Here is a 17,342-nt window from a genome sequence, read left to right as displayed (position 1 = left end):
TGCCGTTGGAAAAACCTGTTCGAAATCAGAGGTGGGTGGCTTATAGCAGCACGCTTTTGATTTTAAAAAAGAATTATTTACGTGTGTCCTTTTTTTTACACAGTGGTCGACACCCAAAGCAGCTGTCTGCTTCCAAGTCTTAAGAGGAATGGGCAGAAAGCAGGGGTTTATGATGGATTGAATGGGAGTAAAAACAATCCGACGTAGGTTTCACTTTATTTATTTGTATACCTGTAAGTAGAGTCTTACAGGTATTAGAGCAAAAACCTGCTGAGAATCAAAAAAAAAAAAAAAAAAGAGCACTAATTAGGTTATTTTATTTATACCTCAAATTTATCCCCAGCAGGGACCCTGACACAGTTTTCCTCCCATTTATCCTCACAACAACCCTGCAAGGAAGGTTAAGCTTAAAATCTGCATGACTGCCCCAAGATCAGCCAGTGAGATTTTTAGGATTTGGGGCCTGCGGACCCCAAATGTGGATTTACCAGTAACCTCCAGGTGACAGAGATCGGTTCTGTGGAAGAAAATGGTTGCTTCAGAGGGCGGAGCCAGTGGTACTGGGCCCCATGGAGGTTGCTCTCCTCTCCCTTCCCCAACTTCAACAGGCTCCACCCCCAAATGCTTTGTGGGCATTTAGAACTGGGTCTCCCAGGTCTGATTGGATGCTGTAGCCCAGGGTGGGAAGGGGAGGGCCCCCGGCTATTTAAACTTCTGCAGTCCGAGGCCCCTCTCACTTCCGGGGGCGTGGCTTGGAGGCGTGGCCAGCTGACATCACTTCCTGGCACCTCAAAGCCTGAAAAATATTTCAGCGGTACCTCCGTGGTCCAAAAGTTGAAAAAGGCTGCTCTAACCACTACAAGTGGTGGCTCTCGGGGAAACCATAGCAGCAGAGTCAGTGACTTCACCTCCCCAACCAACTGTAAGGCAACAAAAGTCTGCTCTATCGGCAGACTGAAAGGCACCAGCTAGATCAGGGCAGGAATTTTGCAACTGAGGATGTGTGTGTGTTTCCGCCATGTTGTTTGGTTTATCGTATCTTCTGTTTTGTGTCCGTTTTAATGGGGTTTCAACGGGGCTTTTAACGATGTCTGTAACCCGCCAAGAGCTGGTTCGGGAGTGGCGGGTAACAAATTAAACAACAACAACAGCAACAACAACAAGAAGAAGAATTGAAGAGACCCTGTCCTTTGCCCACCTCGTTTCGGTGAATAAAGGCAGGGCCTTTGATGCACAATGTAAGCCACATCCCTTGGCCCAGTTGGGTGTGCTGTGCTGTCAAAGTCACAGCTGGCTTATGGCAACCTGGTGGGGTTGTCAAGGCAAGAGGCCCAGAAGTGGTTTGCCATTGCCTGCCTCCGCGTCTGCAGTTCCTTGGCTTCTAGTATTCTTCAAATACTAGCTGGGGCTGACCCTGCTTAACTTCCGGGCTGATGAGGCCTGGCTCGCTAGGGCAGTCCTGGTCTGAGTGTGGCGTCATTAGGGGGCCAGGGATGCTGCTGGGGGCTGGCTGAGGTTCTGTTTGGAGTCAGCGTCTCCTGTGCATTTTTCTACAGGGGGGAATCCGATTGTGATGTGAAGCAAAGGGGGACTCATGGGAAATCTAGGGGGGTCTGTGGTGGTTATGGGGAGCTCGGGTAAGGGCTTAGAAACCAGACGTCAGAGGAAATGAATGAATATTTATTTATGGGCATTCAGGCCAAAAGAGCACTTAAAATATCAAATATAGGAAATGTAGGTTTTGCACCTTCTGTTTGCAAACTGTATTTTTCAAGATCGCTGTAAAGTAAAAAAAAAAAGCAATTTATAGGAAAGGACATTTATGGATCCAATCTCCCCTGTACACCCCTCCACTGCTCCCCTCTTTTGGGGGTCTGGGGGAGAGAGAGGTCCCACGTGGCCCCCCCAACTCATTTCTTGATCGCTTCGGCCTCTTATTTGAGCAGCTCGACAAATTCTTTCCAGATTTGGCTGCGCTTTATCCCAGGTTTCATTTTCTGTTAACTGCTTTTCTTTTCTTTTTTTTAAACCAAATTCTTTACTCTTAACTTTAACATGTCCAGGTGGTTTTTGCGGAGGGCTTTGAAGGAGGACAGGGCCCCAGAAGCCTTCTGGGCGGGAGTTTGATCTGGCTGGCTTTAAGACCAGCTGCCGAAGGTTATGAGAGGGAAAGAGTCAGAATGCATTTCTGCAGCAGACAAATGCAGAGTCCCTTGTGGGACGGTCAGCCAAGCACCCACCCGTTTGCCAGCTGCAAAGGCGGCACCCTTCCGAAATAATGTTGACCGCTTCTTTTGTCCAGGGGCCTCCCTCTGGGGTTTGAGCCAGGACTGACCAGTGCAAGCCTCATGGGAACTGAACACGCTGGCAGGGGGGGAAGCAGTGTGTCTCCCAACCTGCTCAGATCCTTTCTTGGTCCTTCCAGCCGCACTGTTGGCGGTGAATTTGCCCACCCTTGGCTGCGAGGCGCCTGACTTGGCCTCTGGACACCCGCCGACATTTCAACTGAGCTTGTTGCCAAGACCTTTTGGGACTGTGCTGCTGGGAGCTTCTGCCTACCCGTCTCTCACTGTGGGGAGAGGAGAGCTGTACACGGTCAAAGCTCGTTTGCGTTGAGATGGGTTTGAGTCCTCCCTTCGATCCAGTGTGAAAATCAAGAGGGCCGGGGGACGATGGGTCAGGGAAGCCACAGCCTGCAAATGGCCAGTGGACAGCTCAGGGTAGGGCTTCTGCCTTGCGTGCCGAAGGGCCCTGTCCAATCCCTGGGGACAGTCAGAGGGGGGGGGACACTGGGCTGGGTTTCTGGACTCAAATAGCCTGATTTAGTTGAAGGCAGGCTCATCTTCGGGGGGGGGGGGTGAGAGGGGGAAACAAAATACAGCTGAGAACCTAACACGGTGGAGAAAGCTAAAAATATGTCCCATGCAAATGTATCATTTGTATTTATTTAAGGCGCCCCAATGCATAAAAATAGTAAAACCGATAAAAACAGCAGGGACTGATGCTTATTTCTCCAGGTCACGCGTATATTAGTTACACATATCCAGACATCTGCAGAACCGGGAGGCAGAGAGAAGGGAAAGGAGATATGCATGCCCAGATCTGTGTAGTCTAGGCTAGCTTGACCTTGACATATCTGCCCTGGTCAGGAATTGGAAGGGAGGCCACCAGGGAAGTCCAGGTTGCTACATAGAGGTAGGTGATGGCAAGCCACCTCTGTTTACCTCTTGCCTAGGGATCCCGGTGGGGTCACCATAAGTCAGCTCCAACTTGAAGAAGAAGAAGAAGAAGAGTTGGTTCTTATATGTCGCTTTTCCCTACCCGAAGGAGGCTCAAAGCAGCTTACAGTCGCCTTGACAGCGATAGGTGCATCTAGAAATGTCAAGACCGCCCGTCTGTCCTGTCCTTTTGAAGCGTCTTCTAGCCCCCTTAGCTGCAGGAAAAGCCTTGAAGAATTTGGCTAGTAAAATAAATTATGCAAAGCAAACATACTGAAGGGACATGATTTATACGGGTTAGCTTTGCCGTGGCTTAACGTGTTCTCATTTTTCGGGCAGCTAGCTCCGTTGTAATACGTCTCTGAGTCCTGAGAAAATGGCACCGATCTGCAGGCTGGGCAGAGTGGGGCTTTCTGTCTTTTCCCTCCTGTTGCTTCGCACCGAGACCCCCGAAATGTCATTCCTGGACATCAGCTGACCCTCAGAAGCAGCACGGGAGGCCAAGGGGACCTTGGCGGGACCCCCGGAAATGGCTGTTCCCTCTTCCAAAGACTTAAGAGCCGTTGAGTCTTGGGAATGGAGTGGTTGGAGCCCCACCAAAGCCCTCAGCACCTGTTTGGGGCTTGTGCTGTGAACCCTTCTGCCACCCTGCCCTTGTTGGCGTGTGGCTGGAGCCGTGTTGCTCCATCGCCCCTAGCAACTGCAATGCGCAACAGGCCTGACATCCAAACCTGCAACATGTTCTTCCTCCCCTAGATTCTCCTGACATTAAGCTAGAGTCCCCTGTTTAGCAATGCGTGTGGGTCCAAGGGAATTCCTGGGGCTCCGTGTAATCTGCGGTATCCATTCGTTCTGCTTGAATGGCGGGTTCGGTTCCCCTCCCCCAATAAATAATTCATAATCACAGGCAAAAAATGGGCAACCTTGGATGGCTGGTTTTGCTTGAGGGGCCTTGCATGCCAACTAGGGATGCCAGCCTCCAAGGGGGGGGGGACCCTGGAATTATAGCTCATCTCCAGGGGACAGAGATCCGTTCCCCTGGAGAAAATGGCTGCTCGGGAGGGTGAATTTTAAAACATCGTACCCCACTGAGGTCCCTCCCCGGCCCAAATCCTGCCCACTCCCAGCTCAACCCCAAAGTCTCCAGCCCAGAGTTGGCAACCCTAATGCCAATGGATGAAGAAAACATTCCACTTGGACAATCTAGCCAGAGCATGTGGGGGCTTCTGCCCCCGGACTAGGACCCCGGATGCCATACCACGGAAAGTCTCTCTGGAAAGATGAGAAAGCCATGGCAGCAAACTCCCCCAGCGGGTGAGGGGGAAAATCCCAGAATGGGAAATGCAGCCAGCCTGCCCTTTCCACGTGACGGCCCCAAGGTGTATATTTGGAATCTCTGGTTTCAGGTCATACTTTGCAACCCACTCCCCCCAAGCTTTCAGAGATGGAAACTGATGCCCTGGCATCCCAGAGCCAGCCCCCTTGTGGCCAGAGAGAGCTTCCCCTCCATCAGCCATGAATCCCCATGCCGCTTTTCCCCACCTGGCTGGCACAGCAGGTGCTTTGATAAACCAAGCCTGACAGTTTCCTTTTTTAAAAAACGAAGAGGATATAAGCCCACAAAGGATCTCGTCGTGATTTTTATAGAACAACATCTCCTCAAATGTATCCTGCCACGTTTGCTGCCCAAGTTGGAGAAGAAAGAGAGCTGAGGTTTTTTTTTTATACCCCACTTTTCACTACCCAAAGGAGTCCCAGTGTAGCCGGCAATCACCTTTCCCTTCCTCTCCCTGCAGCAGGCACCCTGTGAGGGAGGTGGGGCTGAGAGAGCCCTGATAGAACTGCTCTGCAAGAACAGTTCTATGAGAACTGTGATGAGCCCAAGGTCACCAAGCTGGCAGCATGTGGAGGAGGAGTGGGAGAATCAAACCCGGCTCACCAGATTAGAGCCTGCTACCCTTAACCACAACACCCTGCCATCATAAGGCAGTTTGGGGTCAGAGGGAGGGAAGGGAGGCAGCGTCCGGCCATTTTGTGTCCTCCAGCGGTCCCAGTCAGATTGCAGTCCACTGGCTTTGAAAGCAAAGAGGATAGTTACTCTTTGAAAAAACACAGACCTGAGACAGAGCTTTTAAACCACGGCTCTGTGCAAAAATGGCAGGCACTATGCTAACCTAGAGAAAAAATTAAAAATAATAGTGATAATGAAAAGGGGGGGGGGATAAAGGGCCATGATTTACAAAACGATCATAAAAGATTTTGTACAGGAGGAGACGGAATCGGGCAGTTCTAAGGGCTTCCATGATGTTTTGAAAAAGGAGATAAAAACAGAGTGATCCAACAAGAGCCACTCCCCTTTCCTGTTCACCTGCAATTGTAACTACAATTGAGAAACTTGGGAGTCTTTTATTTATGTTATATATAGGCTGTGTTTTGATACAGAATGCAGCTGCCCAGGTCCTGACAAAGACCCCATGGAGGGCACATATTCAACCGGTCCACCGACAGCTGCGTTGGCTCCCAGTCGGATTCTGGATCAGGTTCAAGATATTGATGTTGACCTTTAGAGCCCTACACAGTTTGGACCTGCATACCTGAGGGACCACTTCTCCCCTGGAGAACATTTCATTCATCTGGTGCACATGTATTGGTAGTCCCTAGCCCCGAAGACATCTGCCTGGCCTTGACCAGAGACATCTTGGCCGTGTCTCTAGCCTGGTGGAATGAGCTGCCAGTTGTGACCAGGGCCCTGATGTAGCTATTACAGTTCCAAAGGGCCTGCAAGATGGCGCTCTTCCACCAGGTCTATGGTTGAGGCAGGCGTGTCTGAACATGGGTCTCCCCCACGTCTTGCAGGTCTCCTCTCCCCCTTCTTCCATGCCTCTAACAGAGGTACCTGCCATAGTCAACCGGCAGGGAAGAGAAAGAATGGCTGGGATATGGGGGGTAGTTAGTTAGAGGTAGTCAACCTGTGGTCCTCCAGATGTCCATGGACTACAATTCCCATGAGCACCTGCCAGCAAATGCTGACAAGGGCTCATGGGAATTGTAGTCCATGGACATCTGGAGGACCACAGGTTGACTACCCCTGAGTTAGACAGTTCAATTATTTGCTAGTTAGAGACTTAATTTTTTAAAAAATCTAAATTTAATAGCGTATGTTGTTTATGTATTTTAATTCTGTTGTAAACTGCCTGGAGCCCAATTCGAAAGAGAGATGTGGTCTAAAAGTATAATTATAATAATAGTAATACTAATGGTAATAATACAGACAGACAGGCAGGTCAGGTTTTCACAACCTGGCTTTTGTGAAACTCTGGGGTTTCTTGATGGCCCTGGAAGGGATACCCAAATGGGTGGAAGTTAATTGTTATTTTATATCTTAAAACACGTGTTAAACATTTATCGGGTGATATGTCTATATATGGTCATGTAGACCTGACACTTTCCCTCTCCAAAATGGCCAGTGATGGGCCCTGAGGCTTTGAGAACAGGCGTTGAGAAATCCCAGAAGTGGTGCAATCCTGTAGAATATGGTTGGGAAGTAGAACTGTGGACACGCCCACCTGGGGCCCCTCCCCTTCCTATCCCCTCTAGGCCCATCACTGGCCTTTTTGGAAAGGGCAGGTGGGTCAACATGACCATATATGGTCATATCTGTAACCGCTCCACGGGAGCAGTATTAATAATTCGCTAAGGGCCCTTGGGGAGGGCCCTGTCTGGGATGGGGAAGGGTGAGCATTGGCCCCTTCCCCCTGGATTGACAACTCGAGGGCCCAATCGCGCCTGCCGATTGGGCCCTCCGGACGTCAGTTCGCCACCAAGGGGCCAATTGGCCCCTTGGTCCCTGGCTGATGAATTGGCAGACGCAAAGCCCAGGCTTCACCTCCTCTACTGTGAAGTTCCCCAGATATCCAGGGATGGCCAAACCGTGGCTCTCCAGATGTCCATGGACTACAATTCCCATGAGCCCCCAGGGGCCCATGGGAATTGTAGTCCATGGACATCTGGAGAGCCACGGTTTGGCCATCCCTGCCATGTCCTTTGACCACCTTCAGCAGCCTAGCTCCTCCTTGCTCAGTGAGCAGCAGCAGAAGAGACTCCAAGGGAGCCAAGTATGGTGCTATCATCACCAGGACTAAGAAAGCAGAATAGAGTATTCAGATAAGATTTCAGATTCTCCATATGCAGTACTTATTGCACAATAAGTGTGATGACAGGACTGGTTTTGTTTTGCTGTCAAAGGTGGGAGATGTTCAGAGGTGGTTTGGTGCTCTCCCCTGCAAATACTAACCAAGGCTGACCTTGCTTAGCTACTGAGATCTGGTGAGATCCGGCCAGCCTGTGGATGTAGCGTTTCCCCTTGCCGTTTAGAACTTCTGGAAGTTTTCATGTCAGTGATATGTTTTATTTCATTTTGTTGCAAGCTGCCTTTGAGGTTTGAAACAATTTAAAAAAGGCTACTGTTGTTATTTTAATAAATAAACAAGTGCCTGTATGGGCAGCTCCCCAAAACTGGTAGCAAGGGGGTTAAAGTCTCCACGTCCCTTAAGTGTGTATGTCAGCATCCGCAAGAACTGTTGACACAAGGATGCCCACTGAGAAAGTCCACTTTTGCACAAGAAGGTTGGGCGAATCTGCCCTCCCTCTTGGCCTGGGTTTTCTTAACCAGGTGCCGGCTGTTTCTTCTACCCCCCTGCTGGGCATATGTTTCCTTCATATTTAATGATTTTTTTAAAATGCTGCTTTATGTTTCACTGTGTCCACTGCCTCATGCAGTCTACCTGGAGAGGCAGCCTGGTGGTGTCTGATGTCAGCTTTCTTTTCTTTCTCGCCCCCCAGGGAATCCCGGTGCCTACCTTCGGAGGACTTTTCCCTTACCCGTACACCTATATGGCGGCAGCGGCCGCGGCTGCCTCCGCCATCCCGGCCACCAGTGCTGCCGCGGCCAGCTCGTTATCCCGGAACCCCTTTCTGAGCAACGCCCGCCCTCGCCTGCGCTTCAGCCCCTACCAGATTCCGGTGGCCATCCCTCCCAGCACCAACCTCTTAACCACTGGCCTGCCTACCAGCTTGAATGCTGGCTCAGAAGGGTCCAAGCCGGGAAGCAGCAGGGAATCGAGCCCCCTCTCAGATCTGCCCGTGCACAAATCCAGCAGCCAGCGGGCCTCCTTGTCCCCCAAAGGACCCCTGAAGGATTCCATCAACGAGCTGCAGAACATCCAGAGACTCGTCAGTGGGCTAGACACCCAGAGGGAGGTCTCTCCAGGAAGGGACTCCCCCAAGTGACTCCCCCTGGAGGCAGCCCGCTGAAAAGGGCTGAGACAGAACAGGGGGCAGAGGTGTACAGCACAGTATAAATATTTATTTTAAAGGAAGGAGGTGGGGAGATGGATACTGTAAGGGGATGGGGGGGAGGGAAGAGAACGAAGAACAATCAGATGTAACCCCTAGAGAGAGCCTAGATGGATCATCGACCATAGAAGGTACAGTCCAAGGTATCACAAGGCTGAAGAAGTGTAGGAGAACGCTGGGCTACTGCTGTGTTCTGGAGATTGCCTCTCCGTAAACTCCCCCAAATACACATCTCCTGGTCCCGGTTCTGGTGGAAGATACAGAGATCCCCCTTCTCTTTTACCCCGTCAACATAAAATAGACATCCTGAGTGGCCGAATGGAGATCTCAGGCGCCGGACATGTGGCTGACCTGGAAGACCATCGTGGCAGAAGAAGAGTCACATCATCTAATTCTAGCTTTTAAAAAAATAACTATAAGGAAGCAACACTGTCGAAGAGACATTTCTTATATCAGCGGATGGATTCTCTGAAACCAGGATTTTGTTGTTGTTTAAAACAAGGACAGTTGGAAGGGGAATATAACGAATTCTGGCCGCGGGGCAGTCCCTACGACAACAGCGAAATCGGTAGAGATTATGCCCACCTGCCCACCTCTTTAGGAAGGCCATCAAATTTTTTTCTTTTCCAAAATTGGTACAATTAGGGTAATGACACCCCCCCTTTTTTCCCATTTTTGGACTCTGTGTACCAGAAAAGTTTTTTTAAAAGAAGAAACACACACATAATATTTATGGAATAAATGGTAATTTTGTGTAAATAAGCTATACAGATCCCCAAATATGCAAAAATTGGTATTAATTTATTCAGAGCTGTACATTGGAATGTACATAATTAGAGTTTAACTCATCACATTTCATTGTTCTCTCTTTTTCTTCTCAATATTGTAAATGAAAACCTATTTAGCTCTTTGTGAATGGGAAAAGATATTGGTTTTCTTTTATGACTGAAAAAAAAGATTGTTTACCCCGCTTGTCTGAAGACTGTCACGTGCCACCAATAATGTTTTTAGGACATAAGGAAAAGGAATAAGTTGGAATAATTATAAGGGATTTCTACAAGGACTTATCATCCCCCATATGTCAAAATCGGAATTTAATGTTGAATGCAAATCTTTTACAGCGCGGGGTATACAAAAATTGCAGGAATTAAACCTCAGGATTTTATTTTTCACTCCAGAACAACAAGAAAAGGAAAAAAAAGTCCCCAATCCTTCAAACTATACTAAGATTTAAAATATCACATGGATGGTGTGCTATATACTTGTTTTAATTTTTTGACTAGATATGTGCTGGTTATTCGGGTATCTGTTCAATTTTTTTTTTGATGAGTTCTCACAACTTTCAATAAAAAAAAATATTCAAAGAAAACTTTGAAAAGCCCTTCAGGTTTTCCTGTTCCTCATTTTTTGTTTTTGTTCTGTTTTAATGTATGAACGTTTATTTCTTTTCTTTTACATCTCCAGCTCTTTGGGAACCCTGAAAGAAAAAAATATCTAATACTTTCCAACCAAAATAATACAACAAACTGTGAACTGATTTTTGTTTCTCCACTAAAGTTCCATGTACTGTTTTGCGGTTTTGGTTGGTCCTGATAAACATGGCGTTTATTTGCAGATTTTATTCTTGGTCAAAGTGGCTACTTTTCTCCCCTGCTGTGTCTGGAGCCCCTTCTTTCCCTGTTCTCTTAGGGACTCCCATAACTGGCCATGGTTTTGTTCTAGCTCCTTTTAAGCTCTAACTAGGGATTTTGTAAGGGGTGGAGCCTCTGGATGCTTTCCTCCTCCCCCAGCACTGATTTCCTCCAATCAACGCCATTCAAGGACACTGAGCATTTAAATTGACATTTTTTTAAAAGATGTTTTTCTTCGAATAGAAAAAGTTCCACTTAAAATGGGAGGGTGGCACCCTTCTAAAGTTCAATCTCTCTCTCTCTCTCTCTCTCACACACACACACACAAACACACTAACCCCTCTTCAGCTAAGAAAAGAGTGAATGGCAAAGAGGTATAAAAGAAGCAAAAGGGGACTTTTTATTATTATTATTATTATTATTATTATTATTAGATTTATTTCCCGCCTCTCCCGATAGGCTCGAGGCGGGTCACAACAACTAATCCCATTAAAATTCCCATTAAAATATCAATCTACTAACTAACATGGCAGCTAAAAATCCCATCCCTCCCCCAATTATTAAGAGGTGAAGAGGAAAGGATAGGGGAGTAGCGTACACTCCAACTCCTAGGGGGGGGAGCGATGTCCCTGATTTGCTGACCCCAGCCTCAACCATAGACCTGGTGGAAGAGCTCCGTTTTACAGGCCCTGCGGAAAGTTGACAAATCCCGCAGGGCCCGCAGATCACCCGGGAGCTCATTCCACCAGGTAGGGGCCAGGACTGAAAAAGCCCTGGCCCTGGTCGAGGCTAGGCGCGCTTCCTTCGGGCCGGGAATGACCAACAGGTTCTCACCCGCAGAGCGTAAGGCCCTGCGGGGGACATAGAGCGGTAGGCGGTCCCTCAGGTATGTGGGTCCCAACCCGCGTATGGCCTTGAAGGTTAAAACCAAAACCTTGAACCGGATCCGGGCAGCAATTGGCAGCCAATGCAGCTGCCTCAGCACCGGCTGGATGTGGGCCCTCCAAGATGTTCCAGTGAGGACCCTGGCAGCTGCATTTTGTACCAGCTGTAGTTTCCGGATCAGGGACAAGGGTAGGCCTGCGTAGAGCGAGTTACAGAAATCTATTCTGGAGGTGACTGTCGCATGGATCACTGTGGCCAAGTGGTCAGAGGACAGGTAGGGCGCTAGTAGCCGGGCCTGGCGAAGGTAGAAAAATGCCTGGCCCGCTACTCTCTTGACCTGAGCCTCCATAGTCAGGGAGGCATCAATGGTCACACCCAAATTCCTAGCTTGGGGCACGATGGTAAGTTGCACCCCTGCTAGGGTGGGTAAACGCGTTACCTGTTCCCACCCCCTTCCCCCCAGCCACAGGACCTCCGTCTTGGAGGGGTTGAGTTTCAGGCGACTCTGTTCGAACCATTCTGTCACCGCTTCCAAACATCTGGCAAATGGTTCCGGGGGGGAGTTCGGGTGACCGTCCATTAGGAGATAGAGCTGGGTGTCATCCGCGTACTGATGGCAACCCAGCCCAAAGCTCCGTACCAGCTGGGCCAGAGGGCGCATAAAGATGTTAAACAATGTGGGGGAGAGGACCGCACCCTGAGGGACCCCGCAAGGGAGTCTATAGGGCCGCGAGAGCTCATCCCCCACAGCAACCCTCTGGGACCGGTTCTGGAGGAAGGAGCGTATCCAGCACAAGGCTGTGCCCCGTATCCCCGTGCCGGCCAGGCGATGGACCAACAGTTCGTGGTCCACGATGTCAAAGGCCGCCGATAGGTCTAAAAGGACCAACACGGCTGACCCGCCTCTATCCAGCTGGCGACGGAGGTCATCCAGCAGAGCGACCAAAACCGTCTCCACCCCGTGGCCAGGGCGGAAGCCAGACTGATAAGGATCGAATGCTGAAGTTTCCTCCAAGAATGCCAGGAGCTGGTCCGCTGCCGCCCTCTCCACCACCTTGCCCAGGAACGCTAAATGCGACACTGGGCGGTAGTTAACAGGGTCCAGCGGGTCCAGCGATGGTTTCTTCAGGAGAGGGCGGACTTTGGGTGCTGGTGCTGGTGCTTGTGCTTGGAGGACTTCTTTGGAAGCTCTTACACAGGGGTAGTCAAACTGTGGCCCTCCAGATGTCCATGGACTACAATTCCCACGAGCCCCTGCCAGCGAACGCTGGCAGGGGCTCGTGGGAATTGTAGTCCATGGACATCTGGAGGGCCGCAGTTTGACTACCCCTGCTCTTACACATCATGTTCAATGTGTGTCTGGAGGGGGGGGGGCTCATTTTACGAATGCAGTGGGGAATAGTAATTCATTCTTCATGTGCACAAAACCTGGCCTTGTCTCCGTGGCCACTTTTCAAGTTCCAGGCAGAGAACATTCTCAAAAACGGGCCAAAGCTAGAAACGTTTCAGCTTGCTTCTTGCTGCTTTTAAACCCTCCTCCCTTCTTTGCTTTCCTTTGGGTCTGATTATTCCAGGGGTGGGGAATGGACCCCATTTGATCAGGTTTGGCCAAGCCACTGATTTTCACCATGCAGGGGCTATTATCAATGAGGATATGGGTCTCTTTACTAGGCAGGCATGCCAAAGGAGAGCATGACAAGATGGCCACAGCATCCTCTTCCCAACAGTGACCGGTCCAGTGCCCTGCTGCCAATATGAAGAGGTAGACTGCGTCTAATCATGGAAGCTACATCTAGCAGTCATGGCTTCCAGCAGCTGATAGCACTATCCCTTGCTAATTGGTCAAATCCAGGATTTCCCATCTTGATATCGAGGTACCACATAGTACTGCAGAGGCCCCACAATGGTACCGTGGTGTGGATTTTTTCCAAAATGGCAGTTGGGGAGAGCCCACCCATCCTGTGAAAGAAAAAAGCTTTCAGCTTTAAAAAATCAACTCTTATTGGGGCAGGTTGACCCGCCCCCTCCCAAAGTGGCCAATGATGGGCCTGGAAGGGTAGGAAGAGGAGGCCCCCCAGCCATTCAAACCTTTGCCAGCCAAGGCTCCTTTCACTTCCAGGGCGCGTGGCAGGGCGGCGTGGCCAGCTGACATCACTTCCTGGTACCTCGAAGCCGTCAAAAGTTTGAAAAAGGCTGGCCAGCTAGCAGCTCTAGCTCCAAGCGGCGTCCTCTGAGTTATCACGCGAAGGAAGCAGAAATCCGTTGGCTGCATATGTCAGGGGCTGCGCTCCTGAGATGCAGGGGACATTTAATAATTAATTTTGAACACGCGAGTTCCCCTCCCGCTGGTGAAATCTGAAATGGCATCCATGTCCACAAACAGGAAATGGCTTTTCTACAAATGGGTTTTCCTTCCTTTCTTGGCCTCCTGTGGGTTTGTGGATTGGAAGGTGGAGGCAGATGGTCATTTTAGCGGAGAATTGGAGACGGCTGGAATGGGGAGTCCTGATCTGGGGGATGGGGGTGGACACTCATATCAGGGCTGTCTTTGGTCCAACAAGTGTTTTCATCTTTTATCATTTTTTTAAAAACTATCAGACCTCTTTGTGAGGTCCAGACAGAGGTTCACAGGACATCAGACATCTTACAATATTCTGACTATTTTCAGGCTAATACAAACGGGGGGGGGGGGCTAAGCTGCTGGGGCTCATGGGAACTGTAGTCCATGGACATTTGGAGAGCCATCCCTGGTATCGATGACTTTTCTTTTTCATCTGCTCCCTGATTCCACCAGAATTTGATAATTACAAAAGCCTTAAAAAGAAAAAGAAGAAGGCATCCCATATAAAGACTTCACTTCTTCCTTCCAAACTTGGACTCTGCATTCTCTCTCTCTCTTTTCGGTTAGGACTATATTTTTCTTTTTTTTTAAAAAAATAAAAATATGTTTGTTATTATTTTCAATTAGAGGATGTAAAGAAAGTCTGCAATAAATCCCAGTGGGCCTGCATTTCATTTTGATCAGGAAAGATTAAAATGCTTCAATTCACATAGACATCCGCTTTGCATTACAGAGATATAAACGAAATCGGGGAGGCGGGAGACAATAACGGGATTGATTTAAAGCGACAGCAGCAGACGGGCTCTCTGGCGAGACGGCTGGTAAAATTTTGCTGGATTTCAAACAAAACAACAGCCACAATTTAAGGATCTCACGATCCGTAAAATCTTCGGTTCCTTTCCTTTTGATTGTCAGCGCCAACATAAACTGTTTTCCCTTTGAAAATTATCTTTTGCCTTCGTTTTTTTTTTTTGGTTCCAAATGTTTCCCATCCTTGCAGGAAGGAAGTTTTTTAAATTGGCTTTCTGGCATTCTGAACGGGGTGTTTTCCTGTTTTATCTCTTACTGGTTGCTTGGAATAATATATACCGAGAGGGATTTCTCCTGGTGAAGAAAGGTTGCCGGGCCAGCCAAAGCACTGTTACTCAGGAGTCGGTCTCATGTGAACACCGGGAAAGCTCACGGATGAGTAAACATAAAGAGAATCAAACTGCCCAAGCAGGAATCGTGGGCCAGGAAGTGCCTGGTTCAAACCTTACCACGGCTACAAACTCACTTAGGTGATCGTTCCAGGAGTGATCTTAGCCGATGGGTGAGAGGGCAGATGCCCCAGGCCTCCAACTAGGGTTGCCAGCTCCAGGTTGGGAGATTCCTGGAAACGGGGGCAGGGGAGTGGAACTTGGAGAAGGCAGCGTTTGAGGAGGGGTGGCAGGGGCTCATGGGAGTTGTAGTTCATGGACATCTGGAGGGCCGCAGTTTGACTTCCCCTGATCCAAGAAACCCTGGCAGACCCCCAAAGGAGGCAGGAGAGGAGTAAATGGGGAAGGCTTCCAGGAGTCCAACTAAACCGTCCACCAGGAGTCACGCGGGGAAGGAACGGGTCCTTTCCTGTTTGAGGGGCAGGGGCAGTCCTCCTGGTCCAGTTTGGCCAAGCCAGGTCGCATGAAGATCCAAAATGGGGGCATGAAAACAACGAACAAATCCCCAGACAGTTTCTTCAGGAATGAAAGGGCTGGAATTTATTCTAGATGAATAATTTGGACAGCACCTAACATGAGCCGGGTATGTGGCTTCTGGCGGAATGCCTGGGATGTATGCAGAATGCCCCAGGTTCAAACTCTGATATTCCCAGTGAAAGGATCTTGGGAACAGGTCCTGGCAAGGAGACTGTGTCAATCAGAATAGACAATAATAAGAAATGTGGACTGTGGTGAGAGCCTGCAGGAGTTGTCTGCAGGTGGAAGTTTTAATGGCTGGTGGAAGTTTTAAAAAAATCACAATGCCATTTTGCAACAAAGTTCTAGCTGATTCCTAGAGAGGACTGACATCGCTTCTGGGGTTTTCCCGGAAGTGATGTCAGACGGTTGGCAAGGCCAGCCCTTGTGTCCATCCCTGCAGCAACACTGTCTGAACACGGCAGCTTCATAGGTTCAAACGGAAAGCGGAAACAACATAAGTTAGCAGGGCAAGGACTCCTCAGTGGGCAGGTAGGTGACGATCCCCCGGGGGTACGAATACAGTAATAAACTCATTGGTCAGTTTGCTGCCTTTCAGTGCTAAATCTGCCTTGAAGTCAGACGCTTGGCACCTTGCCTAAAGAGAGAGCCAGCCCTGCTGGGGAAAGAACGTTTATGAAAAGGCCAAATGCTGGGATCCGGGGAGGTTGACATTAGGGGAGGTACCTCAACAGGGGATAATTCCATAGAGCCCAAGGCAGCCCCCCCCCCAGAATTGATTTCTAGTATGCAGCTCAATATAATTCCAGGATAGCTCCAGGTCCCAGCTGGAGCTTGACAACCCTAGCTATGACAGATGTTCCCTTGGGGGTGTCGTGGGGCAATGAAGCCTGCGTTGTTATGTCTTCCGGGGGTAGTCAAACTGCGGCCCTCCAGATGTCCATGGACTACAATTCCCATGAGCCCCTGCCAGCATTCGCTGGCAGGGGCTCCTGGGAATTGTAGTCCATGGACATCTAGAGGGCCGCAGTTTGACTACCACTGTTTTGTCCTTTCCTCACAGATGCTATGCATGCTCATTCCTCTACATTCCCTGTCATGTAAGAAGATCATAGTCTTTCGAAGAGTGCTTGCACTCGAAAGCTCACGGCCTGAATAAATCTTTGTTGGTCTTAAAGGTGCCCCTGGACTCTGATTTTATCATGTTCATTCCTGGTATTCAAATCTCACCTGTCTTCTGGGACTCCCCACTGGTCTCTCTTGACAGGTTCCGGCATGGCAGAACCCTGCCCCACCCCCACCCCAGCCCCCAGTCTCACTGGGTGACAATTCCTCTCTCAATACAGAGAAAGATGCTGCTGGAAATTTTGCTCCATCCATTCCCCTGGAGGGAGTTAAAGGGACAAGGGAAATTCCAGTGGATCTTTTACAATGAACTGCGAAAACGGTGGATTTTCCTTGTAGAGAGACCAAAACTGGTTGCACTCTAAGTGGGAGGAATCAACTAGAATGGTATCTAATTTATGCAATAAGCAATTTGACCCTACAATCTTGGATAAGTTTGTTGAACAGCGTCTTCTTGGTGTTGCTGTCAGCCATCCAGTCGTGTCCAACTTTTGGCGATCCACCATGGCAAGCTGTCACCACGATCCCCAATCTCGCTCCGCCTCCCTCAGCCGCGCAATGTTTTGGCCGGTGCCCATCTTGATTGCGTCCAACTATTGCGCCCTTTGTCGGCCTGGTTTCCTTTTTCCACTGACCAATCCCTTTCCCCATTGAGTTGGATCACGTGGTATGGCCAAAGGCAGTAAGTCAGAGTGTTGTGATTTTGCCTTTCCATGATAGAACAGACTTTATGTGCTGTAGTATTTGCCTGTTTGTCACTTTTGCTGTCCGTGGAACCCACAGAAACCTTCTCCAGCACCAGAGTGCAAACAAATCGATTCTCCTCTTGTCCGAGTTTTGCTTCGTCCAGCTTTCACAGCCATAAGTGGCTGTCAGAAATATGATAGATCGAACGAATCTACATTTGGTAGTCAGGTTTCTGTCCTTGCTTTTCCACGTTCGGTTCAAGCACGTCATTGCTGAGTGACCCAGAGCAATTTGATGTTTTACTTCCATACTGCAATTTGCGATCCAAGAAAAAGGAATTCTTGGACGCAGTTGATCTCTTCACCATCGATTGTCATGGTGACATGTCTGTTTTCTTCAGTGGTCATTATTTTTGTCTTTTTAG

At 49.2% G+C, this 17,342-nt stretch overlaps 1 protein-coding gene across 1 annotated transcript in view; it reads left to right on the top strand.

The window, feature by feature from the left end:
* The window catches only part of TBX2 (T-box transcription factor 2), a 39,776-nt gene extending 29,822 nt beyond the window's left edge, over positions 1–9,954 (top strand). The window contains exon 7 of the mRNA XM_077311244.1: positions 8,061–9,954. Within this exon, the coding sequence (XP_077167359.1) occupies positions 8,061–8,507 (447 nt within the window). The 3' untranslated portion in view covers positions 8,508–9,954. The remainder of the gene's footprint in view (positions 1–8,060) is intronic.
* The last annotated feature ends 7,388 nt before the right edge of the window (positions 9,955–17,342 follow it).

This window comes from Paroedura picta, chromosome 15 (genome assembly GCF_049243985.1).
Source record: "Paroedura picta isolate Pp20150507F chromosome 15, Ppicta_v3.0, whole genome shotgun sequence".
NCBI classification, from domain to species: domain Eukaryota; kingdom Metazoa; phylum Chordata; class Lepidosauria; order Squamata; family Gekkonidae; genus Paroedura; species Paroedura picta.
This window is presented reverse-complemented; position numbering and strand designations above follow the sequence as displayed.